This window comes from Populus trichocarpa, chromosome 10 (genome assembly GCF_000002775.5).
Source record: "Populus trichocarpa isolate Nisqually-1 chromosome 10, P.trichocarpa_v4.1, whole genome shotgun sequence".
NCBI lineage: Eukaryota > Viridiplantae > Streptophyta > Magnoliopsida > Malpighiales > Salicaceae > Populus > Populus trichocarpa.
Genome location: NC_037294.2, coordinates 15,341,210 through 15,360,933, shown reverse-complemented (window position 1 = coordinate 15,360,933; position 19,724 = coordinate 15,341,210). Strand labels below are relative to the sequence as shown.

Genomic DNA, 19,724 nt, shown 5'->3' with positions numbered 1-19,724 from the left:
CTTTGGAGTTTGGAATAATTATGTCAAGTAGAGTCATGCTGGGACTGTGATTGAGGAAGGTAAGGGGTTTTTTAGGCCTTCACTTCTAGTTCGCTTCAAATTATTGGTACCATAACTTCGTAAAGTTTCATCTGTTGGGTTCTGTGCTTAACCATCATTGCTGGCGCAGTTTGTATGTAAGATAGGTGATCATGTTCTCTTCATTGAACTTCAATTAAATTTCAGCAAAAATAATAGCAGAATTAACATGCGAAGATGACCATGTAAGCGGTTCATTTAGAGATAATACGACTATATCGGAGAAATCCATCGATGTTTATGAGCTCATAATGCTAAATTCCAAATGGCATCTATTTACAAGGCTTCTCGAGTGATACGGTTTATAGCCTAAAGCAAGACTCCAGGAAAGGATGTTCAAATATGGTTTCTTGCCCGCTGCCTGCAAATGGTAGGGATTAGCCTGGGCGGTGAAATCAGCAATGCTAACATATTCTATCCTTTGGGCTAAAACTGCCTGGCAAATAATCACATCTAATCTAATTTACACAGAACTGGTTCAGATTACTGGAGTCCACTATAGTATAGGAGCCACATTACCTGACGATGCCCGTCTCGTTGCTCTGTCTGGCTGACTCTCTTACCCATGTTTCCTCCACCTAATCAAGTTCCAGCCTCATGCAGCCGCTTAGCCTGATTTATTCCATATTCATTTCAATTTGTTATTGCTGTCTGGTCCCATTTCTTTACTTGGTACAACTGCAAAATCCAAAGTTGCCTCTATGAGGATATTAACAAATTCAGAGCCAACAACAATAATGACAAGTCCTGAAAATGTCTTCCAGGAGGCAAGTTGTCCAGCTATAGACCGCGTGCTGTGCATAATGTTGTAGATGCTCCTTGATTATGGTATGCCATTGGCTCATCAATTTAATGCTCCTTAGACCGTTACATACATTATGCCAAAATTCGTCCTGTGCATAAATTATAGAAGAACTTGCTTTAGTGTTCTAGTTCTGCATTATTGTTGTTGATGTGGAGTGAACTATAACAATATTTACCAAGGGATGCTGTTGCTTTCAGCATCAAACTATTATAAGCCAGATTCAAATAAATTATTCATGTACGTAACTGGCTGATTATACATGGAATCAAAGCTTTTGGGACCATTTATAAATGCTGAGCTAATGAAAGCAATCTTTTGCAGATTATTTAATACTGATACATTATTGTCTCAAACTTAGATTCCTAACCCTTCAAAAACCTTAAAAACCAAAAAATACTGAAGATCGTTTTAGTGCGTTTCATACCTACTCTTTGAAATTCGTTGTAGAAGAAGCAAGAGAATGGTTTTTCTAGGAAATATGATAATCCTTCTCTTTAGCTCCTTGTGCATATATCTTATCTTTACGCTCGTCAAGGTCCTTCACAAACTATGGTGGACTCCCATTCGCATACAAAATTTCATGGCTTCTCAGGGAATCAGAGGCCCTTCTTACAGGTTCATCCATGGGAGCACAAAAGAAGTTCTGATCATGAAGAAAGAAGCAATGGCCAAACCCATGACCTTATCACATAACATATTTCCCAAAGTTCTGCCTCAAATTTACACATGGATCAACACATATGGTAACAACTTGTTCAATATGATTCAAACTTCAAGAAAACAGCTAACGAAGTATATTCTTCTCTTTCTTTGTACTTTTCTTTCTAAAATTCATCTTTGTTTTTTTTGGTGAGTAGGGCGGAATTATCTTAGTTGGTATGGTCCTAAAGCTCATTTTGTTGTTTCGGAGCCGGAGCTAGTCAAAGAGATACTAAATAACAAAGATAGATCTTATCCAAAAGGAGACATTCCAGCCTATTTCAGATTGCTGTTAGGGAATGGAGTCACAACATCAGAAGGTGAAAAATGGACAAAACATAGAAAACTGTCCACTTATGCTTTCAATGCAGAGAACTTGAAAGTAAGCTCCCATCATTCATGCTATTACAATCCTTGTCTGTAATCATCTAATGATCACATATAAACAATCCTCAACAAAAAACTCCAAAGACACTGGCAGGGTAAAAAATGCTAGCTTATGAAGGGCAAATAAATTGTACTTACAAGCAAACCAGAATCTATCAATTCTCATCACACTAACAACTCAGTAAGAGAATATCTGGTCAATTGCTGATTGTGTGGAGGAATGATTTTCAGGGTATGATTCCAGAAATGATTGCCAGTGTTGAGATGCTGCTAGAAAGGTGGAAACAGAATGAAGGCAGAGAGATCGAGGTCTACCAAGAACTCAGGTTATTGACGTCAGAAATAATTTCCAGGACAGCCTTTGGGAGTAGTTACGTAGAGGGGAAGAGCATTTTCGACATGTTGACGAAGTTGTCCCTGATAATACATAGGAATATCTACAAACTTAGGCTTCCTGGCATAAGGTAAGTTCTCATACCTGAAGGTTTTAGGCCTAATTACTAGTAAAATGATAAGCAGAGAACTTCAGAACTTTGGAGACAATAACTATGTCATTTTGTAGAAGATGATGAATATGCTTAATATGGTTATCTTAATCCAAGACTTGTCCTTTTAGTTAGTGTTCTGCTTTTTTATTTATGTTTTCAGCAAGTTCTGGAGGACTCAGGATGAAATAGAATCAGAGAAACTCGTGAAAGGAATACATAACTCTGTGATGGAGATAATAAAGAAGAGAGAAGAAAAGGTGAAGACTGGAGAAGCAGATGGATTTGGGAATGATTTTCTTGGAGTTCTTTTGAATTCATACCATGATGCGGACGAGAAGAAGAGGATTTCAATAGAAGATTTGGTTGACGAGTGCAAGACATTCTACATTGCTGGACAGGAATCCACTAATTCACTGCTTTCCTGGACTATACTGCTTTTAGGAATCCATACAGATTGGCAAGAGGAAGCCAGAAAGGAGGTGTTCAATATATTTGGCCAACAAAAACCAAATCTAGATGGCATCGCAAAACTTAAGATTGTAAGGAAATTATAAAATCAAATCTATAGATAAAAACGCATTTGGTTCTTACCAACGTCTGAAAATATTTTCTAAATTACTTGCCAATCATTCCACTTCAAGCTCTAACTAGTTTTTCTTTTCTTTTCGTTTTTCATGTAGTTGACCATGATTATCAATGAAACTCTAAGATTATATCCTCCGGTGCTTGGCCTTATGAGGAAAGTTGAAAGAGAAGTTCAAATTGGGCAGCTTACTCTACCAGCTAACATGAACCTGTACATTGCTAATGCGGCACTTCACCATGACCCTGAAATATGGGGAGAAGACGTGCATCTTTTCAAGCCAGAAAGGTTCTCAGGAGGAGTTGCTAAAGCTACAAACAACATCCCTGCTGCATTTTTTCCCTTTGGGTTAGGACCTCGTACTTGTGTGGGTTTGAACTTTGCCACAACTGAAGCAAAAATTACTCTGTCGATGATTTTGCAGAAATACCTCTTCACCCTTTCCCCAACCTATACCCACTCACCATATGAGGCAGTTACGCTCTGTCCACGAAATGGAGTTCAGGTAATCCTTCACTCATTGTAGAGTGAAAGCTGTTGCTTGTTGGAAAAACATAATGCAAATATGGATGCACTTGAAACTGAAGCTTACAGAGAATTCAACTGAAAAACCTCTTGGTCACGAATTGTTCTATCAGCTTTGTAATAAGATGTCTAGCGGAGAAATAAGTATTTTGTACAGCTTTACAATCCGATTGGCTGTAAATTGATAGGGACTATAGCTTGTCAAGTGTCATTTGTTGTATTTGCCTATTGGGTTCTGTAATTTAACCAGCTTTGTTATACAATTTGTGCCATCAGCAAGGTGTTTATGTGTTCTTTTGGAGCTTCAGTAAACTTTTAGTAAAAACAAACAACAGAAAACATTGAATGTAAAATCTTTTACGGGATAAAAACAGAAGTTTCTTGGTGAAATGATCATAATTCAAATTCCTTATTGCTAATTGGTGTAGTTTATAGACTAAAGATATGTCCAACAAATTCTAATGCATGTCCATGGGCGGACATGCACATTCATATAAACAGGCCAGTATGAATAATCGAAGCATGTCTTCAACCACCAAACGAAAGGGATATATCATGTGGGGATACGACAAACAACACTAACCTATGCAATCCTGATTAGACAGAAACTTCCAGGCAAACAATCAATCTTATATCAAACTTGTGTGATTTGTTTTTATGTTAATGACATGTCCATGATGATTATTTTATTAGAAGGCCAGTTTGTCTGATTTGACAAAATTCCGAAGCTTCAAACACTATTCTGTAACTCACTGATATAAAAAATTCTGAAAGACCTAAACCTGTACATACTCGATAAATCATGGCAGTGGTGGCCATGCGAACAACGATTATCTTCCTTGCAAGCTGTGTATGCCTCTACATTCCTTCGCTTCTCATCAAGTTCATGAACCAAGTATGGTGGACTCCAATCTGCATAAATTCTAGCTTGCATGCGCAAGGAGTAAGAGGCCCTTCTTACAGATTCCTTCAGGTAAATTTTAAAGGGGTCTTCAACTTAAGAGATGGAATTATGCCATCAACCATTCCCTAGAGTTCAACCTCACATTTATTTATGAATAAAGATACATGGTAACTGTTATAACTATTAACCATATATATATGTTTGTTAAAATTTAAAACTCTCTTCTTGATTGAAAGCTTCTTGCATGCAAATAACTAATTTTGTTAACCATGTAAATATGGTTTGTAAAGAGAATTTCATTTGATGGAAAGGTAGTGAAGCACAATTGGTAGTCCCGGAACATGAACAGATTAAAGAGATATTGAACAATAGAGATGGAAATTACCTCAAAGCTGAGCCCAGACCTTGTATAGCGAAGCTGTTTGGGGATGGACTTGTGACAACTAGAGGTGAAAAACGGTTTAAGCTGCGCCAATTGGTCAATCAGGTTTTCCATGGAGAGAGCTTGAAAGTAGTTTCTTGAATTTGTTACTGTGGATAGTTGCTTCTCAAGTGTCCATCGAACATATTTACCTAGTTTTATGTTAACATTTATATACTCATGCAAAGGTGTTAATTATTCAACAGTTTAATAGTTTATTTTAACAACTAGAGGTGAAATTTAGGTATGTCGAAGAGCTTCTTCTAATAACTGACAATATTTTTGTTCTTTATAGGAAACGATTCCAAAATTGATTTCGAGTGTGGAGGTGAAGCTTGAAAGACGGAAAAATCATGACGATAGGGAGATTGCGGTATTCCAGGACTTTAAAGTTTTGACATCGGAAATAATTTCCAGGACAGCTTTTGGATGCAGAAACCTTTATGAAATAAGAATTCCTGGAATCAGGTGAAGCTTATTGTCTCTCCAATTATTCTATTGACAAATTGGGCTGCATCTTTCACACGTTTACTTTTTATTGTTGTATGCAGAAAATACTTTAAGACACGATGATATTGAAGCAGAGAAACTTGACCAAAGCATAATAAAAAGCATTATAAAGATGATAAAGAAAAGAGAGGAGGAGGAAATGACAGGTGGAATGGATGGTTATAAAGTGACTTTCATGGACAACAAGTGAGGGGCAAGTGCACTTCTTGTCTCGTGTCCTGCAATGTATAAACTCTTGCACTCATCAATCAAGTCATCTATTGTTAATCAGCTCGGCTTGTCAGAACTGCGATGCAAGCAGACTGCCTGGACTGTTTTCATGTTAGCAATGCAAGCACACTGGCAGGAAAAAAGTATGGAACGAGGTCCTTGAATTGTTTGGCCAACAGAATCCAAGTCCACGAGGCATCTCAAGATTGAAGACTGTAAGCGAAAAGCTGAAAACCACTACAGATTCTGATGGAAACAACTATTTAACTTGTATGTTCAATGTACTCAACTATTTTTTTTTGTTTTTTTTCCTTCCCTTGTAGATGAGCATGGTTATCAACGAATCTCTAAGGCTAAACCCCCCAATTGTCAGTGTTCTACGTGAAGTCAAACAAGGAACAAGAATGGGAATCTAATTATACCAGCAAATATGGAGGTCCATGCTCCATCTCTAGCTCTTCATCATGACCTTCAAATATAATGAAACAAAGATTGCACACTCAATGGTTCTTCAGCCTATCACCTAAATAAGTCCAGGAACCGGTTCTCCTTCTTGCAATGTCCCCGCAACATGGACTTCGACTCCTGATCCAGGCAGTGTGAAAACAGAACAAAAAAAGAAGAAAGAGTTGAAGATCAAGATTTTCACAACAATCGTTCATTTCATACACAAGAGTATTACCTGTAATCTCTTCTGAGGATATTGTTATGTTCGTAAATGATGCATTCTAGCCCATAATTTAAAAGTATTATTACCATACATTAAATCTATTAAATCCATTATTTTCATCATTTTATTCAAATTCAACCGTACCGGCATGCTAACTCACCCAAAAGTAAAATAAAGAAAAAGTGTTGTGGTTGATGACGTGATACACATACAAGAAAACAACTAGTAAATCATGGTCTGTAATGTATCAAAAGATTGTTAGGATAGAGGGCTTTATTAATTTATTTGAAACAGCAGCCAGAAAAATCAATAATTAGATTGCTAAAGAGTGGAAACCAGAGGCCAAATTCACAATTGTTCAACTGGATGCAACTTATACTGACCTTGCACATTAATCTACCCCAGAAGCCCATCCCACTCCTCCGAATCTATTAACCATGTCCGGTCATAAAATAATCCGCCTTCATACAGCTTGCTAATGTTGAGCCTAATTCATTTCTGAAATTCCGGTGGAGAAGCGGTGACGATGCTTTGCTGTTTAGAAGAAGCATCGAATAACATTGACAAGGATGAAAAACAATGGGGCCGAGGTGGTAGTAGAAGTTTCACTTATGGGCCTAGCATTCAGTAGTGTAGCCCAAGTGGGTTTGAATAAAAGATCTGGAAAAAGCTCCTATGACCCAGGCCCAGTAATCAATTAGAATCAGAGTAACTAAATCAAGATGAGAGTGTAGCTTACAGAGATTTCAATTGAAAATGCCTGGTGGTCAAGAATTGTTCTAGCAGCTTTGGGAACAAGGATGACAAGCAGAGGATGATAAAATATTCTGTGATTGAAAGAGACGTGTATAGTTTTGTCTGCGCAGTCTGATTTTCTGTAGATTGACAGGAACTATAGCTTGTCAAGTGTCATTCGTTGTATGTTGGTTATTGGATTCCGTGATTTAACCAGTTCTGTAACACTCTGTGCCCTCGTCTAGGTGTTCTTGTCTTCCTTTTGGCGGCAACACAACAAAGAAAATATCGAAACAGACCCATGTCATGGCCTGGGTAGGATAAAAAAACAAACCATGTTGGTGAAACCCAACGTTCACAAATCCAAATTCTAATGTGTGTCCGTTTCTGCATGTACATGTATTCCTCCTGTGTAAATGTCAGCATGCATGATTCAATTATTGTAGTGTATAGCAGAGGGGTATTATTGGAAATTACCAATACCTCTTGAACCGACAGTGTTTACTACGTGTTCTTCCTTGTTTCCTCTCATTTGCAATATTCATCTTTATTGCAACATAAAAACTGAAAGGGATATGCTGTGGTTTATTACAATGCCAGTCTGTCTGAAATCTGAATCGACAAAATTCTCAAGTTTCTACTACTGTAATTCGATGATCATCGTCGTATAACGAGTTCCTAAAATACACTTTATGCCACCAAGCACAAGCTGAAGATTTTCTAAACATCTACTGATCAATATATAAAACATGGCTGTGGTGGCCGCCATGGGAACCACCATAATCTTCCTTTCAAGTTGCGGATGCCTATACCTTCTTTTGCTTTTCATCAACTTCTTTAACAAAGTGTGGTGGACCCCAATTCGCATACAATCTGCCTTGCATTCACAAGGAGTGAAAGGCCCTTCTTACAGATTCCTTCATGGAAACTTGAAAGAGATCATCAACTTGAGAAAAGAGGCTATGAGCAGTCCCACGGAATTATGCCATCAATCCTTCTCTAGAATTCAACCTCATGTTTATTTATGGAGCAAGCTGCATGGTAACTATTAAACATATGTCAGTTGAAATTTCGAAACTCTCTTCTTGATGGAAATCTTGTTTGATTGAAATCACTAATTATATCGACCATATTGGTGCAGGTAAGAATTTCTTTTGGTGGAAAGGTAGTCAAGCACAATTGGTAGTCTATGAAACAGAACAGATTAAAGTAGTCTTGAATAATAAAGATGGAAATTACCTCAAACCTGAGGTGCAACCTTATTTAAAGAAGCTCTTTGGGGATGGACTTGTGACAACCAGAGGTGAAAAATGGTTTAAGCTGCGCAAAGTGGCCAATCATGCTTTCCATGGAGAGAGTTTCAAAGTAATTCTTGTATTTTTTATTTTTTTTCATTTAGTTGCTTCCGAGTGTCCATCAAACATATTTACGCGGTTGTATATTAAAATGTATATACATATGGATGAAGAGAGGTTTGCTCCCTCTGGTCTCATGTTCGAGCCCTGTGGTTGCTCATATGATGACCACTGGAGGCTTACATGGTCGTTAACTTCAGGGTCCGTGGGATTAGTTGAGGTACGCGCAAGCTGGCCCGGACACTCACGTTAAACTAAAAAAAAGAGATGATAATTGTCTGAACATTTAAATACTTCATTTGAACAAACAAATGGTGTCATTTAGGCATGTTGAGCTTCTTCGAACAGCTGGTAATATTCTTCATAATAGGATATGATTCCGGAAATGGTTTCGAGCGTGGAGATGATGCTTGGGAGATGGAAAGATCATCGAGGCAAGGAGATTGAAGTATTCCAAGACTTTAAGGTCTTAACATCAGAAATAATTTCCAGGACAGCTTTTGGAAGCAGCTACTTGGAAGGGCAGCAGATATTTGAAATATTGACGAGGATGGTTCTCATTTTCTCCAAAAACCTTTTTAAGATGAGAATTCCTGGAATTGGGTAAGCGAACTTCTCTCCTTGATCTCCAATTATTCAATATACAGATTGGAACAGGCACCCCATAGTCCATACAAGTGTCAGGTTGTAGTATATCATGTAACTGTTTCCACATGCTTATTCTTTTACCCCTACCACTTTCTGTTGTTGCAGAAAACTTGTTAAGACACAAGATGATATTCAATCAGAAAAACTTGGCCAACTCATAAGAAACAGTGTCATAAAGATGATAAAGAAAAGAGAGGCGGCAATGGCAGGTGAGATAGATGGTTATGGAAGTGATTTTCTTGGACAACTAGTGAAGGTTTATCGCAGTGCTGATATGACAAGCCGGATAACAATAGATGACTTGATTGATGAGTGCAAGAACTTTTACATTGCTGGACATGAGACAACAACAAGTGCTCTTACATGGATTGTTCTAATGCTAGCAACTCATGCAGATTGGCAAGAAAAAGTAAGGAATGAGATCCTTGAATTGTTTGGCCAACAGAATCCAAGTCTAGAAGGCATTTCAAGATTGAAGACTGTAAGTGAAATCAATATATATAGTCTGGAGTCTAATGAAATTTTTCAACAATTGTTTGTTATTAGGTCATGCTCAAACTATAATCTGATTAATTTTGTTTTTAATTTATTCCCTTGTAGATGAGCATGGTTATCAATGAATCTCTAAGGTTATATCCCCCTGTCGTCGGTCTCCTACGTGAAGTAAAAAAAGGAACAAAATTGGGAAATCTAATCATTCCAGAAAAGATGGAGGTCCATGTTCCCTCTCTAGCTCTCCATCATGACCCTCAAATATGGGGAGATGATGTTCACCTTTTCAAGCCTGATAGATTTGCAGAAGGGGTGGCTAAAGCTACTAAAAATAACATTTCTGCATTCCTGCCATTTGGTATGGGACCTAGAAATTGTGTGGGCATGAACTTTGCATATAATGAAATAAAGATTACACTCTCAATGATTCTGCAGCGGTACAGGATCACCCTATCACCTAATTATGTCCATTCACCAGTTCTCGTTCTTGCAATATGCCCACAACATGGACTTCAAGTCACGATCAAGGCAGTGTGAAAAACAGAACAAAAGATACCAAGTTGGGCATGTGCTTGTATGCAAGATTTTAATGCCATGGATGGGTACGCGAAATGCCTCAATAATCATTCATTTCATCGACTTGTGTATTCCCTGTAACCCCTAGAGAGGATACAACTGGTGTGTTTGTAAATGACATGTATAATGACGCATTCTAGCTCTAAAAGAAAGAAAAAGTGTTCCGCTTCTTAGGAAGTGAATGAAAACAGAAAAGCAATAAAGAAGTCATATGAAGAGTTGGGGTTCGTCTTAATTTATGCAGCTTTATAAATATTGTTAGGATAGAGGGTTCTTTGTCGAGAAGTTGATAGGTAGATTACTACAAACTATAAAATTGAGGCCAAATCCACAAGTATTCAAGATGAACATATTTTGACGTAACTTGATCTGATAAAGAAATCTTTAACAAAGACAGAGCATTCCCGAAAAGAAAGCTTCCAGTTTAGAGAAGAAGTTACTGGGGGATGGAATTATAGGAGCCAAGGGTGAAAAATGGCTCAAGCCACGAAAACAATACAACCATGCTTTACAAGCGGAGAAAAAGGTCATGATCAGATTTCCTGTACTTGAGGGGGGTAAATAGTTTTGTGCAGTGTTACGGTCTGAAACTGTAAACTGATAGGAAATAAAGCTTTTCATGTGTCATTTGTTGTATTTGGCTGAACTTTTACAGAATTTCTTTAATCAGGACAGCTTTCGGAAGCAGCTACTTGGAAGGGCAGCAGATATTTGAAATGTTGAAGAAGATAGTTCTCCTTTATTCCAAAAACTTTTTTAAGACGAAAGATAAATCTCCTTGATCTCCAACTGGAAAAGCACTCCATACAAGTGTTATGATGGAGTAGCTGTTTTCACTTGTTTAGTGTTTTACATCAACCACTTTCTATTGTTGCAGAATATACTTTAAGACACAAGATGATATTGAAGCAGAGAAACTTGGCCAAAGCATAAGAAACAGCATTATAAAGATGATAAAGAAAAGAGAGGAGGAGACAAGGACAGGGAGAATGGGTGGTTATGGAGGTGATTTTCTTGGACAACTAGTGAAGGTCTCTCACAGTGCTGATAAGACGAATTGGATAACAATAAATGACTTGATGGATGACTGCAAGAACTTTTACACTGTAGAACAATAGATGACGACAAGTGCGCTTGCCTGGACTGTCTTGCTGCTAGCAATGCGCGGAGATTGGTAGAAAAAAAAAGTTCGAAACGATGTCCTTGAATTGTTTGGGCAACAGAATCCAAGTCCAGAAGGCATCTCAAGATTGAAAACCGTAAGCAAAAACCATTATAGCGTCTAACAGAATTTATCAACTTCTTATTATGTCATGTTCAAAGTACTTTAACTAATTTCACCAGTTCTCCTCCTTGGAATGTGCCCACAATACTGAGTTCAAGTCATGATCCAGGCACTGTGATTAACAGAACGAGAAAAAAAGAAGAAGAAAATACTAAAGTTGGGAATGTGTAGAGTACAGTATTACTATTGTTATGTTTCATAAAACCTCAAAAATAGTCTGTAATTGCTGATGATTCTGATAAGAGACTGGGTGGAAGGTTGGAAGCATTTTTTGCACAATACATATGCTGTAGAAAAACACGAGTGAGAGTTGAAAAGGAAAAAATGAATTAAACCAAATTTTGTATTTTGGGTTTACCCATCTCTCCAAACTAAATCTACAATCTATCTATTCATCTCTATATGTAACAGTAACAACTCTGTCGAAACATTTGATTTGGTAAAAAGAAATCCATTATGAAAAAGGGTAACTTAATGGCAAGGCATCTGCCAAAAAAAATACTAGTAAAATATTATCATAAGAGCATGACAGCATACAAGAATAATGATACCATGTCATCGCCCTCAGTGTGAAAGCAAGAAATTAATGATACCATGTCATCGCCCTCAGTGTGAAAGCAAGAAATGCCACTTAACTGTGAAAGTGGCATATGTATAAAATTATGGGGCTTAATTATGTGTCGCTGTCAGGTTTTGGCACGACTACAATGTTTTCTAGTTAATTAGACTGGTTCTGCCATGGAAGCCGGCAATACTATCCAATAATTACTACATCTCTTGCTAGAAATTTAGCAGCAACCGAGTGCCTTCTTCGTTACTTCCATCCAGTAAATATATACAACAAATCTAGTTTCCTCATCCTCTGCCAAAATATAACAATCTCCTCTAAGTCCTTCATATAATTTGATCAAGGAGTGTAATCCAATTTCGTATTCCAATCTAGTTCAAGCCATCGACAATTAATGGGAAACCTGGCATTCTATATCTCATGTTGCATGTGTTTAGCCTTCCTCTCAATTCTTGTCAAGTTCTTGAAAGAAGTATGGTGGAAACCAATTCGCATACAATCCATGATGAGGTCACAAGGAATCAGAGGCCCTTCTTATAAATTCATCCATGGAAACACCAAAGAGATTATCAATATGAGAAAGAGTGTCCAAAGCACTCCCATGGAGTTATCACATCATGAGTTGCTCCCGATAGTACAGCCACACATTCATGCATGGATCAAGCTATATGGTAAATCAACAACAAAGCTTCGTTCTGAGCAGTTTTTTTTTAATCCAAAACACCAACTTTGTGGAATTTTACAAATTCTCTCTCTTGTATGTAAATCATGTCTAGGGATGACTTTCATGTATTGGCATGGTTCTCAAGCTCAACTGGTTGTGACGGAACCTGATCTGATTAAAGAAATCTTTAACAATAAAAACGGAGCATTTCCGAAAAGAAATCTTCCAGTTTACATGAAGAAGCTATTGGGGGATGGAATTGTAGCAGCCAATGGTGAAAAATGGTTCAAGCTGCGAAAACTATCCAACCATGCTTTCCATGCAGAGTGCTTGAAAGTAGTACTGTTTTCCAGTTTTCTTAATTGTTTTTAAAGTGCATACAGATTAAAACAACTCATATCAATCAAAGAGTTTCTCTTCTTTTCTTTCACAGAGCATGATTCCGGCAATGATTGCCAGTGTCGAGGTGATGCTAAAAAGATGGAGACAACATGATGGCAAGGAGATTGACGTGTTTCAAGAGTTCAAGCTTTTGACATCAGAAATTATTTCCAGGACAGCTTTTGGAAGCAGCTACCTGGAAGGACAACATGTATTTGACATGTTAACCAGAATGGGTGACATTATTGTCAGGAACCATTATAAGATTACAATTCCTGGAATTAGGTATGTTTCCTACATTTCTCCAACTTCATCTATCTATTTGTGCCTAACTAACTTGGTGTTTATATATTTTGTGAACTTGTGGTGGCCAAAAATAGAAGTTATAAATAGTTTGCCATGGGCGAAAAGGCTCATAGGCTAAACAAACAAGGATTGGATAGCTTGTTATCCAGTCAAAAAGTTGGGCCAAAGGCCTAACTGCCCAATAATTAAAAATAAGCATGAACAAGATCAACATCAAAAGAAGTTAGCTTAAGGTAGGCTCACGTCCCAATAGAGAGGAAAAAAAAAAGAACGACAAGCCATAGAGCACTATTGTATCTTCGAATGGAACTTGCATCATACCATGAGAGAGAGCTTGCTGATACAAATTCAACGACACCAAAAAAGATTTTTATTGGAGCTAGAATGATCTCACCGACACATGCTGCTAGAACCCGACGAGGCTTGTTCACATATTGACAAGTGTAATATACGCACCAATAACTTTTCTTCTTTTTCTCTGATTACATCCTTAATTTTTCTATGATTCTCAACTTCAATTCCTAAATTTACTTGACCGGACAATATGCAATGAAGAAAGGGAAAAGAAAGAAAAAAAGAAAATAAAATGGCATGCATATGCTTTTGCCGCACAAATACATGGCACACCTAATTTGCAAAGTTATGAACGCATGCCTTATTAGTACGGCACTTACTACTACTATGTGGCTCACACCTAATTATTAGGGCACATGCATTGTCAGTAAGGCGTCGCACGATCACCTTACACTACGCGCACCTAATTCTCAATTGTAGAGTTATTGGTACAGGTGCCTACCCTCCTCGCAAATAGATATCATACACCTACCTATCTTGTTAATGGCCAATATGATGTTATCTTCTCCTACTAAGACAAATAACCAATGACTCATTTTACGGGTTACATATGAGGTAAATGTAATTATTTTTCATGATTACTCTTGCATGAGATATCTACATCTCCACTCTCCACAAGGTGTATAAATACTCAAGGTCACCAAATAATAGTGTAACATCCCACATCGAAAGAAGAGTGTCCAGAGCCAAGGCATATTAAGGCAGTTGGTACCTAACCTTGTAGGACGCGTTTTGGAGCCTGTGGGCTGCTAGGAACAAAACCGTGAGGCGTGGAAGCCGGGTTAGGCTGAGCCATAGCGGACAATATTCTGCAAGGGGGAGTGGGTCGGACCTTACATATGGTATCAGAGCCGAGGACGGCTCGTTCTTAAGGTGGGGGGATTGTAACATCCCATATCGAAAAAAGAGTGTCCAGAGCCATGGTATATTAAGGCAGTTGGTATCTAACCTTGTAGGACGCGTTTTGGAGCCTGTGGGTTGCTAGGAACAAAACCGTGAGGCGTGGAAGCTGGGTTGGGCTAAGCCATAACGGACAATATTTTACAAGGGGGAGTGGGCCGGGCCTTACAAATATGTCACGATACAACACCACATACAACAATCACAACATAAACTCTTTTATGTTCTCGTTCTCTTTGTTATTCACTATTTTTTTCATATAATTTACTAACCCAAGCATTAAAAGGTCCCTTATCTCCACATGAGACTTATTTTAAAGAAGTTCAAAAACCATATGCCAAACCTAACTTAAACAAATTCCTTCATAATTTATTGTGTTAGTTATGGAAACATCCAATTTAATTTCAAGTTTTTCCAGCTTCGTTAGTAGTGTTGTCTATGAAAACTGAACAAAAACTAGTTCATTCTCTTTTCACATATCACTAAAAGTTCTTTTCATGACTGATGACTTAGAAATGCTAGGACATGAGAGAGTAACCAACATCCTTATCACAAGTACATCAATCCCTTCATATCTCTAACAAATTTCCCATCAAATAAAAATGCTTATTAAAGTTGTTCTAGCCACACAAGAACAACTTTGAACTTTGCCACTAACTCAGTGAAATGAGTGACACAATAACTAGTTTCATTATATGTGCCACTGAATACACATAAAGCACTCCAGTTTTCTAAAGGAATAAGACAAAATGACACATGAGAAATTAAGCATGAGAATAGTCTTAGTCTAACCCTCCAAAAGAGCCACTCCTGTATTGAAAAGTATTTTCAAACTAGGTGCTATGTACGTGAACTCTAAAGATCTAAAAGTAAAGCATCACAAGTCTTAGTCAGAAGAGTGGTTATCACCATTGATTCCCTTCTAAATCTCACTAACGTACTCCTCATAAAAAAGAACTCGACATGGGATGAGATTAGTAACGATACAAGATTTTGAAAATGAATATCGCCCCCACCAACTAGGGGAGTCTTCACTTTGTAATCTGGTGTTGCATACCTATATCTCCAAAGATTATGTGTATGTGATGGGGAACTTAGAAAAATATGACGGGCTTATATACTCGAGGAAACACATGTAGAATGTAAGAAGTAGCTTGGAGTTTGTAACACAATATAATGATGCTATGTGTAAAATATTTTTGATGATAATTCATGGATCTACTTGGGCATAATATCATAACCTAGAGCCTGACTCCATCCTTGACTTTTGTATATTGCATCAACATAGATATACCAACTAAAAAAGGCATAGTTGATATCTTTCTCATCATACAATGAGAAGACAAAAGCACCAACGTATATCTCTAAAAGTTTAATGAGGAAATGCTTAATATTCATTTTAAGGTCTGCATCTAAACTCATTGTCACTGAAATCTTGATTAGTAAGGTCTATAACTATACTATATAGGAATGACCACATATTCTTCATGATTGAATTCTTTTTAAAGTGAAATAGACAATGAAAATTCATATTGAGTAAAAGAAGCCAACATAATCAGGTCAGGATACCTTCAATTCCAGTATCAAATAATACAATCTTCCAAATGCCATCCATCTCTTAGTTGTCATTCCTAATGCATCCAAGAGGAACACAAAGGGATCTATTTGTGATCGACTAATGTTTTCTAAGCTTATTACCACTCCTCTAACCTCCATACACAATGAGGTATTGATTGCCATTAGAAAAAAAAAATTGTGCAATATCCCTCTCCTTTAAATAACTATTTAAATACACTAAACCTCAATAAATCTTGTCTCTTTTATCATGGCTACAAGCACGATACTAAGAACTATTATACCCTAAAAAAAGATAGAAAGATTAATCCAATATTTTATAAAGAAGGAAATACAACATAAACAAAAAGGAAAAGAGGTTGACACATCCCATAATACGTTGTCTAATATAAGATAATTTCTAGAAATTATACTTCTAATTGCATGAGAAATAAATTTTATATTTTTCAATAAAAATGTTATTGTCTCTTTGATTAGCCTCCATATATACTTCTAATACAACCTAAACCAATGACTCATTTTACGGGTTACATGCGCACTAAAGAGGTAATTATTCTTCATGATTATTCATGCATGAAATATCTGCAACTTCACTTTCCACGACGCCATTTCAAGTGAGTGAGGTGCATAAATACCTTATGTCCTTAAATAAACAACAAACATGTCATGATATAATATCACACACAACAATTATAATATACATTATCTTACATTCTCGTTCTCTTTGCTATACATTATTTTTCTTCTACGTTTTATTAACTTAAACATTGGATATATGTTGTAGAAGACTTGTTTTGTAGAAGTTCACGAGCCATAGGCCCAACCCATTTTTTTTTTTTCAAAAAAAAAATCCTCCAAAACTCATTGTGTTAGTTGTGGAAATGCGAAATTCAATTTGAAGTTTTTCCGACCAATCCATTGATCTACCTTTTGTCAGTGCTAAACCTTGGTGGATTTTGAATTATCATTTTTCTACTTGCAGAAAATTTGTGAAAATGAGGGATGATATTGAATCAGACAAGCTCGAGCAAGAGATAAGAAATTGCTTCATAAATATGATTAAGAATAGAGAGAAAGCAGCCATGGAGGGAAAATGGGGTGACTTTGGAAGTGATTTTCTTGGAATACTATTGTTGGCTCATCATGAAACAGATAAGGCAAAACGAATATCTGTTGAAGACATCATTGATGAATGCAAAACCTTCTATTTTGCTGGACATGAAACAACCAGAACCTCACTCACCTGGATTGTTCTTCTTCTAGCATTTCATACAGATTGGCAGGATAAGGCCAGGAGGGAGGTCCTTGAATTATTTGGCATGCAAAATCCAAACCCAGAAGGCATCACAAAACTGAAGACGGTAAGCATGACATAACTAGAATAAGATCGACTTTTAGCAAAATTTAAAAAATCTCAGTGATATTTTTGATGAAATGCCATGCATCCTCAATACAACACATCAATAATATTCTAGTTGTTAAGTACTTAATTTATTTTAGCTTTTAACAGCTTTAGAAATTTATATTCTCTCCAACTTTGGAAATTTGAACAAGTATATTATTTTCAGCTAATTTCATCCAAACCTTCTCTCATTTCCTACTATAGGTGAGCATGATTATCAATGAAACTCTACGATTATATTCTCCTGCTATTCACATCCCAAGGATGGTCCGCAAGGAAGTAAGATTGGGGAAGCTAATTATTCCAGCAAATACAGAAATCTATATTCCACTTGTTGTAGTTCACCATAACCCTGAAATATGGGGAGAAGATGCTCACCTTTTCAAGCCAGAGAGATTTGCAGATGGGGTCGCTAAAGCTACAAACAATAACATGAATGCATTTCTTCCATTTGGCTTGGGACCTCGGAGTTGTGTGGGGTTAAACTTCTCATTTACTGAAACAAAGATTGCGCTTGCAATGATCCTGCAACATTACAGGTTTACTTTATCTCCAACTTATATCCACTCACCAGCTCACCTTCTTACGATGTCCCCACAACATGGAGTCCAAATCATGCTCGAGACCTTGTAAATCTTCACTGTAATTGTATTTCTGTATTTTTGAATGTATGTCATTGTATTTTTCTTACCTCCAGATATCATGAATCGAAAGATTATTGAGCATCCAATATTGATGAGTTAACTTTTTTGTTAAGATTTTTATAAATAAAAATCTTTTTAAATTAAATGGGTCTAGCAAACATGTCAAATCCAAAACGCTTGGACTTGACAGTCGACCAAGTCCAAGGCTAGACCTAAAAAATTTAGACATTGCCAAATTCTAAGGCTTTTTATGCCCGATTCTAGACAATTCTCTATAATATAAGGGTTAAAGACATAGATATTATCAAATTCTAAGGTTTTTTATGAATGATCCTATACAATTCTCTACAATATAAGTGTTAAAGATATAATAAATCATTATGTCTCTCTATCTAGAATAATTGTTCATATAAAGGTAATGATTTCTTTATACTTATAGGTAATAAGGTCTTTTAAAAAACCTATCATATTTATTATCTCATTAATAATATGTAAGAGATATTGTCTCTAATTAATATCGCCGAAAGTATAGGACTTTCCAGCTTTTTTTTTATGAAAATGACAAGGTTGAGAGGGTATAAATACTCTATGAACCATCTAGAAAAATGATTCACAACTTCTTATCTCTTAAGATAAAAATATTTAGATTTCAGAGCATTAATAAACTTAAAACTCAAGAACAAATATTTTTGTTCCTAGAATTTAAGACTCTTTTAAGTTATTTAATATCTTTTACATAAAAATATTAATTTTATCATCGGATGGTCTTTAAATCATTTCTCGATAGAGACTGTTTTTACATGTACTCAAAACTTATATTGTAAGCTTAGAGTTTCTTAGATTAAAAAGAAGAAGAAGTTAACTACTATTTCAAACACTAAATAACTTATTATTATATTTCTTGAATTTTGTAACATCATCAAATATAAATCCATTAAGCTACGCAAGAATGTAATCACGAAATTTCTATAGTTCATGGATTTCCTCACGTGATAATTGTCCTGCTATCATAAATGATTGAGATTAGTAATTCAAAAATGTGAAGAGTTATATTAGAGTGAGCGAAAAGCTGGGAGTAAAGCTAACGAAAGAAGCATATTGGTTGGCAGTTCTTGTTTTTTGTTCAGCCTACCTAGCTTGTTCTGTTTCCATGCAGAATGGTTTATAACGATGGCGGTTAATATATTAAGACAGGCATTGATTTTATTTTTATTTTTGGGGGTGTTAAGTTAGACAGGTGTTGATTGAAGAAAAGGGAAAAAAAGTGCAAAATGTGTAACCTTATTTCTTTGGGAAATATAGTGGTAGCACATCTCCTTGTGAGCACTGAGCAGTGATCGGAAACTACTCTAGCAGAACTGATTATGACAGGATAACTAATACTTTGTATAATCTTAGGTGGGAGACAGAGGCCTGAGAACAGAACTAGCTGCATGGTCTAAAACCAAAACAAGAGGGGAAACGTGTCGTCTTAGATGTGGTTGAGCTACAAATCTCTTGCTATCACGTCAAAAACATGCACCCATTGGCATTACTCGAAGTCAATGAAACAGAAACAT

The 19,724-nt window shown here is 36.6% G+C and overlaps 3 protein-coding genes and 2 long non-coding RNA genes across 5 annotated transcripts; 3 read left to right on the top strand and 2 right to left on the bottom strand.

The window, feature by feature from the left end:
• Positions 1-256: 256 nt before the first annotated feature.
• On the bottom strand, positions 257-1,103 carry LOC18102599 (uncharacterized). The gene is made up of 2 exons (XR_002984027.1): positions 598-1,103; positions 257-439 (listed from the first exon to the last, which is right to left on the bottom strand). It is a non-coding gene; the product is annotated as an uncharacterized LOC18102599 (long non-coding RNA).
• A 132-nt stretch (positions 1,104-1,235) lies between these two features.
• Positions 1,236-3,859, top strand: LOC7482250 (cytochrome P450 CYP749A22). The gene is made up of 5 exons (XM_002315974.4): positions 1,236-1,626; positions 1,741-1,964; positions 2,201-2,433; positions 2,618-2,996; positions 3,138-3,859. The coding sequence occupies exons 1-5, from the start codon at positions 1,344-1,346 to the stop codon at positions 3,564-3,566; spliced, it is 1,548 nt and encodes a 515-aa protein (XP_002316010.3). The 5' UTR covers positions 1,236-1,343; the 3' UTR covers positions 3,567-3,859.
• A 315-nt stretch (positions 3,860-4,174) lies between these two features.
• Positions 4,175-7,068, bottom strand: LOC112328818 (uncharacterized). The gene is made up of 3 exons (XR_002984026.2): positions 6,664-7,068; positions 4,855-6,195; positions 4,175-4,488 (listed from the first exon to the last, which is right to left on the bottom strand). It is a non-coding gene; the product is annotated as an uncharacterized LOC112328818 (long non-coding RNA).
• Positions 7,069-7,591: 523 nt separating this feature from the next.
• On the top strand, positions 7,592-10,321 carry LOC7482249 (cytochrome P450 CYP749A22). Its single transcript, XM_024609267.2, has 5 exons — positions 7,592-8,056; positions 8,157-8,380; positions 8,741-8,973; positions 9,124-9,499; positions 9,619-10,321. The coding sequence occupies exons 1-5, from the start codon at positions 7,765-7,767 to the stop codon at positions 10,045-10,047; spliced, it is 1,554 nt and encodes a 517-aa protein (XP_024465035.1). The 5' UTR covers positions 7,592-7,764; the 3' UTR covers positions 10,048-10,321.
• A 1,772-nt stretch (positions 10,322-12,093) lies between these two features.
• On the top strand, positions 12,094-18,251 carry LOC7482248 (cytochrome P450 CYP749A22). The gene is made up of 5 exons (XM_002315972.4): positions 12,094-12,610; positions 12,716-12,939; positions 13,037-13,269; positions 17,102-17,480; positions 17,726-18,251. The coding sequence occupies exons 1-5, from the start codon at positions 12,334-12,336 to the stop codon at positions 18,152-18,154; spliced, it is 1,542 nt and encodes a 513-aa protein (XP_002316008.1). The 5' UTR covers positions 12,094-12,333; the 3' UTR covers positions 18,155-18,251.
• Positions 18,252-19,724: the final 1,473 nt, after the last annotated feature.

Excerpts from the sequence above, each read along its gene's own strand:
- LOC7482250 (XM_002315974.4), top strand. The coding sequence starts at position 1,344 with ATGGTTTTTCTAGGAAATATGATAATCCTTCTCTTTAGCTCCTTGTGC. Across the intron at positions 1,965-2,200 it reads TCAATGCAGAGAACTTGAAA|GGTATGATTCCAGAAATGAT; the intron begins GTAAGCTCCCAT and ends AATGATTTTCAG. Across the intron at positions 2,434-2,617 it reads CTTAGGCTTCCTGGCATAAG|CAAGTTCTGGAGGACTCAGG; the intron begins GTAAGTTCTCAT and ends TTATGTTTTCAG.
- LOC7482249 (XM_024609267.2), top strand. The coding sequence starts at position 7,765 with ATGGCTGTGGTGGCCGCCATGGGAACCACCATAATCTTCCTTTCAAGT. Across the intron at positions 8,057-8,156 it reads TTTATGGAGCAAGCTGCATG|GTAAGAATTTCTTTTGGTGG; the intron begins GTAACTATTAAA and ends ATATTGGTGCAG. Across the intron at positions 9,500-9,618 it reads GCATTTCAAGATTGAAGACT|ATGAGCATGGTTATCAATGA; the intron begins GTAAGTGAAATC and ends ATTCCCTTGTAG.
- LOC7482248 (XM_002315972.4), top strand. The coding sequence starts at position 12,334 with ATGGGAAACCTGGCATTCTATATCTCATGTTGCATGTGTTTAGCCTTC. Across the intron at positions 12,611-12,715 it reads TGCATGGATCAAGCTATATG|GGATGACTTTCATGTATTGG; the intron begins GTAAATCAACAA and ends AATCATGTCTAG. Across the intron at positions 13,270-17,101 it reads ATTACAATTCCTGGAATTAG|AAAATTTGTGAAAATGAGGG; the intron begins GTATGTTTCCTA and ends TTCTACTTGCAG.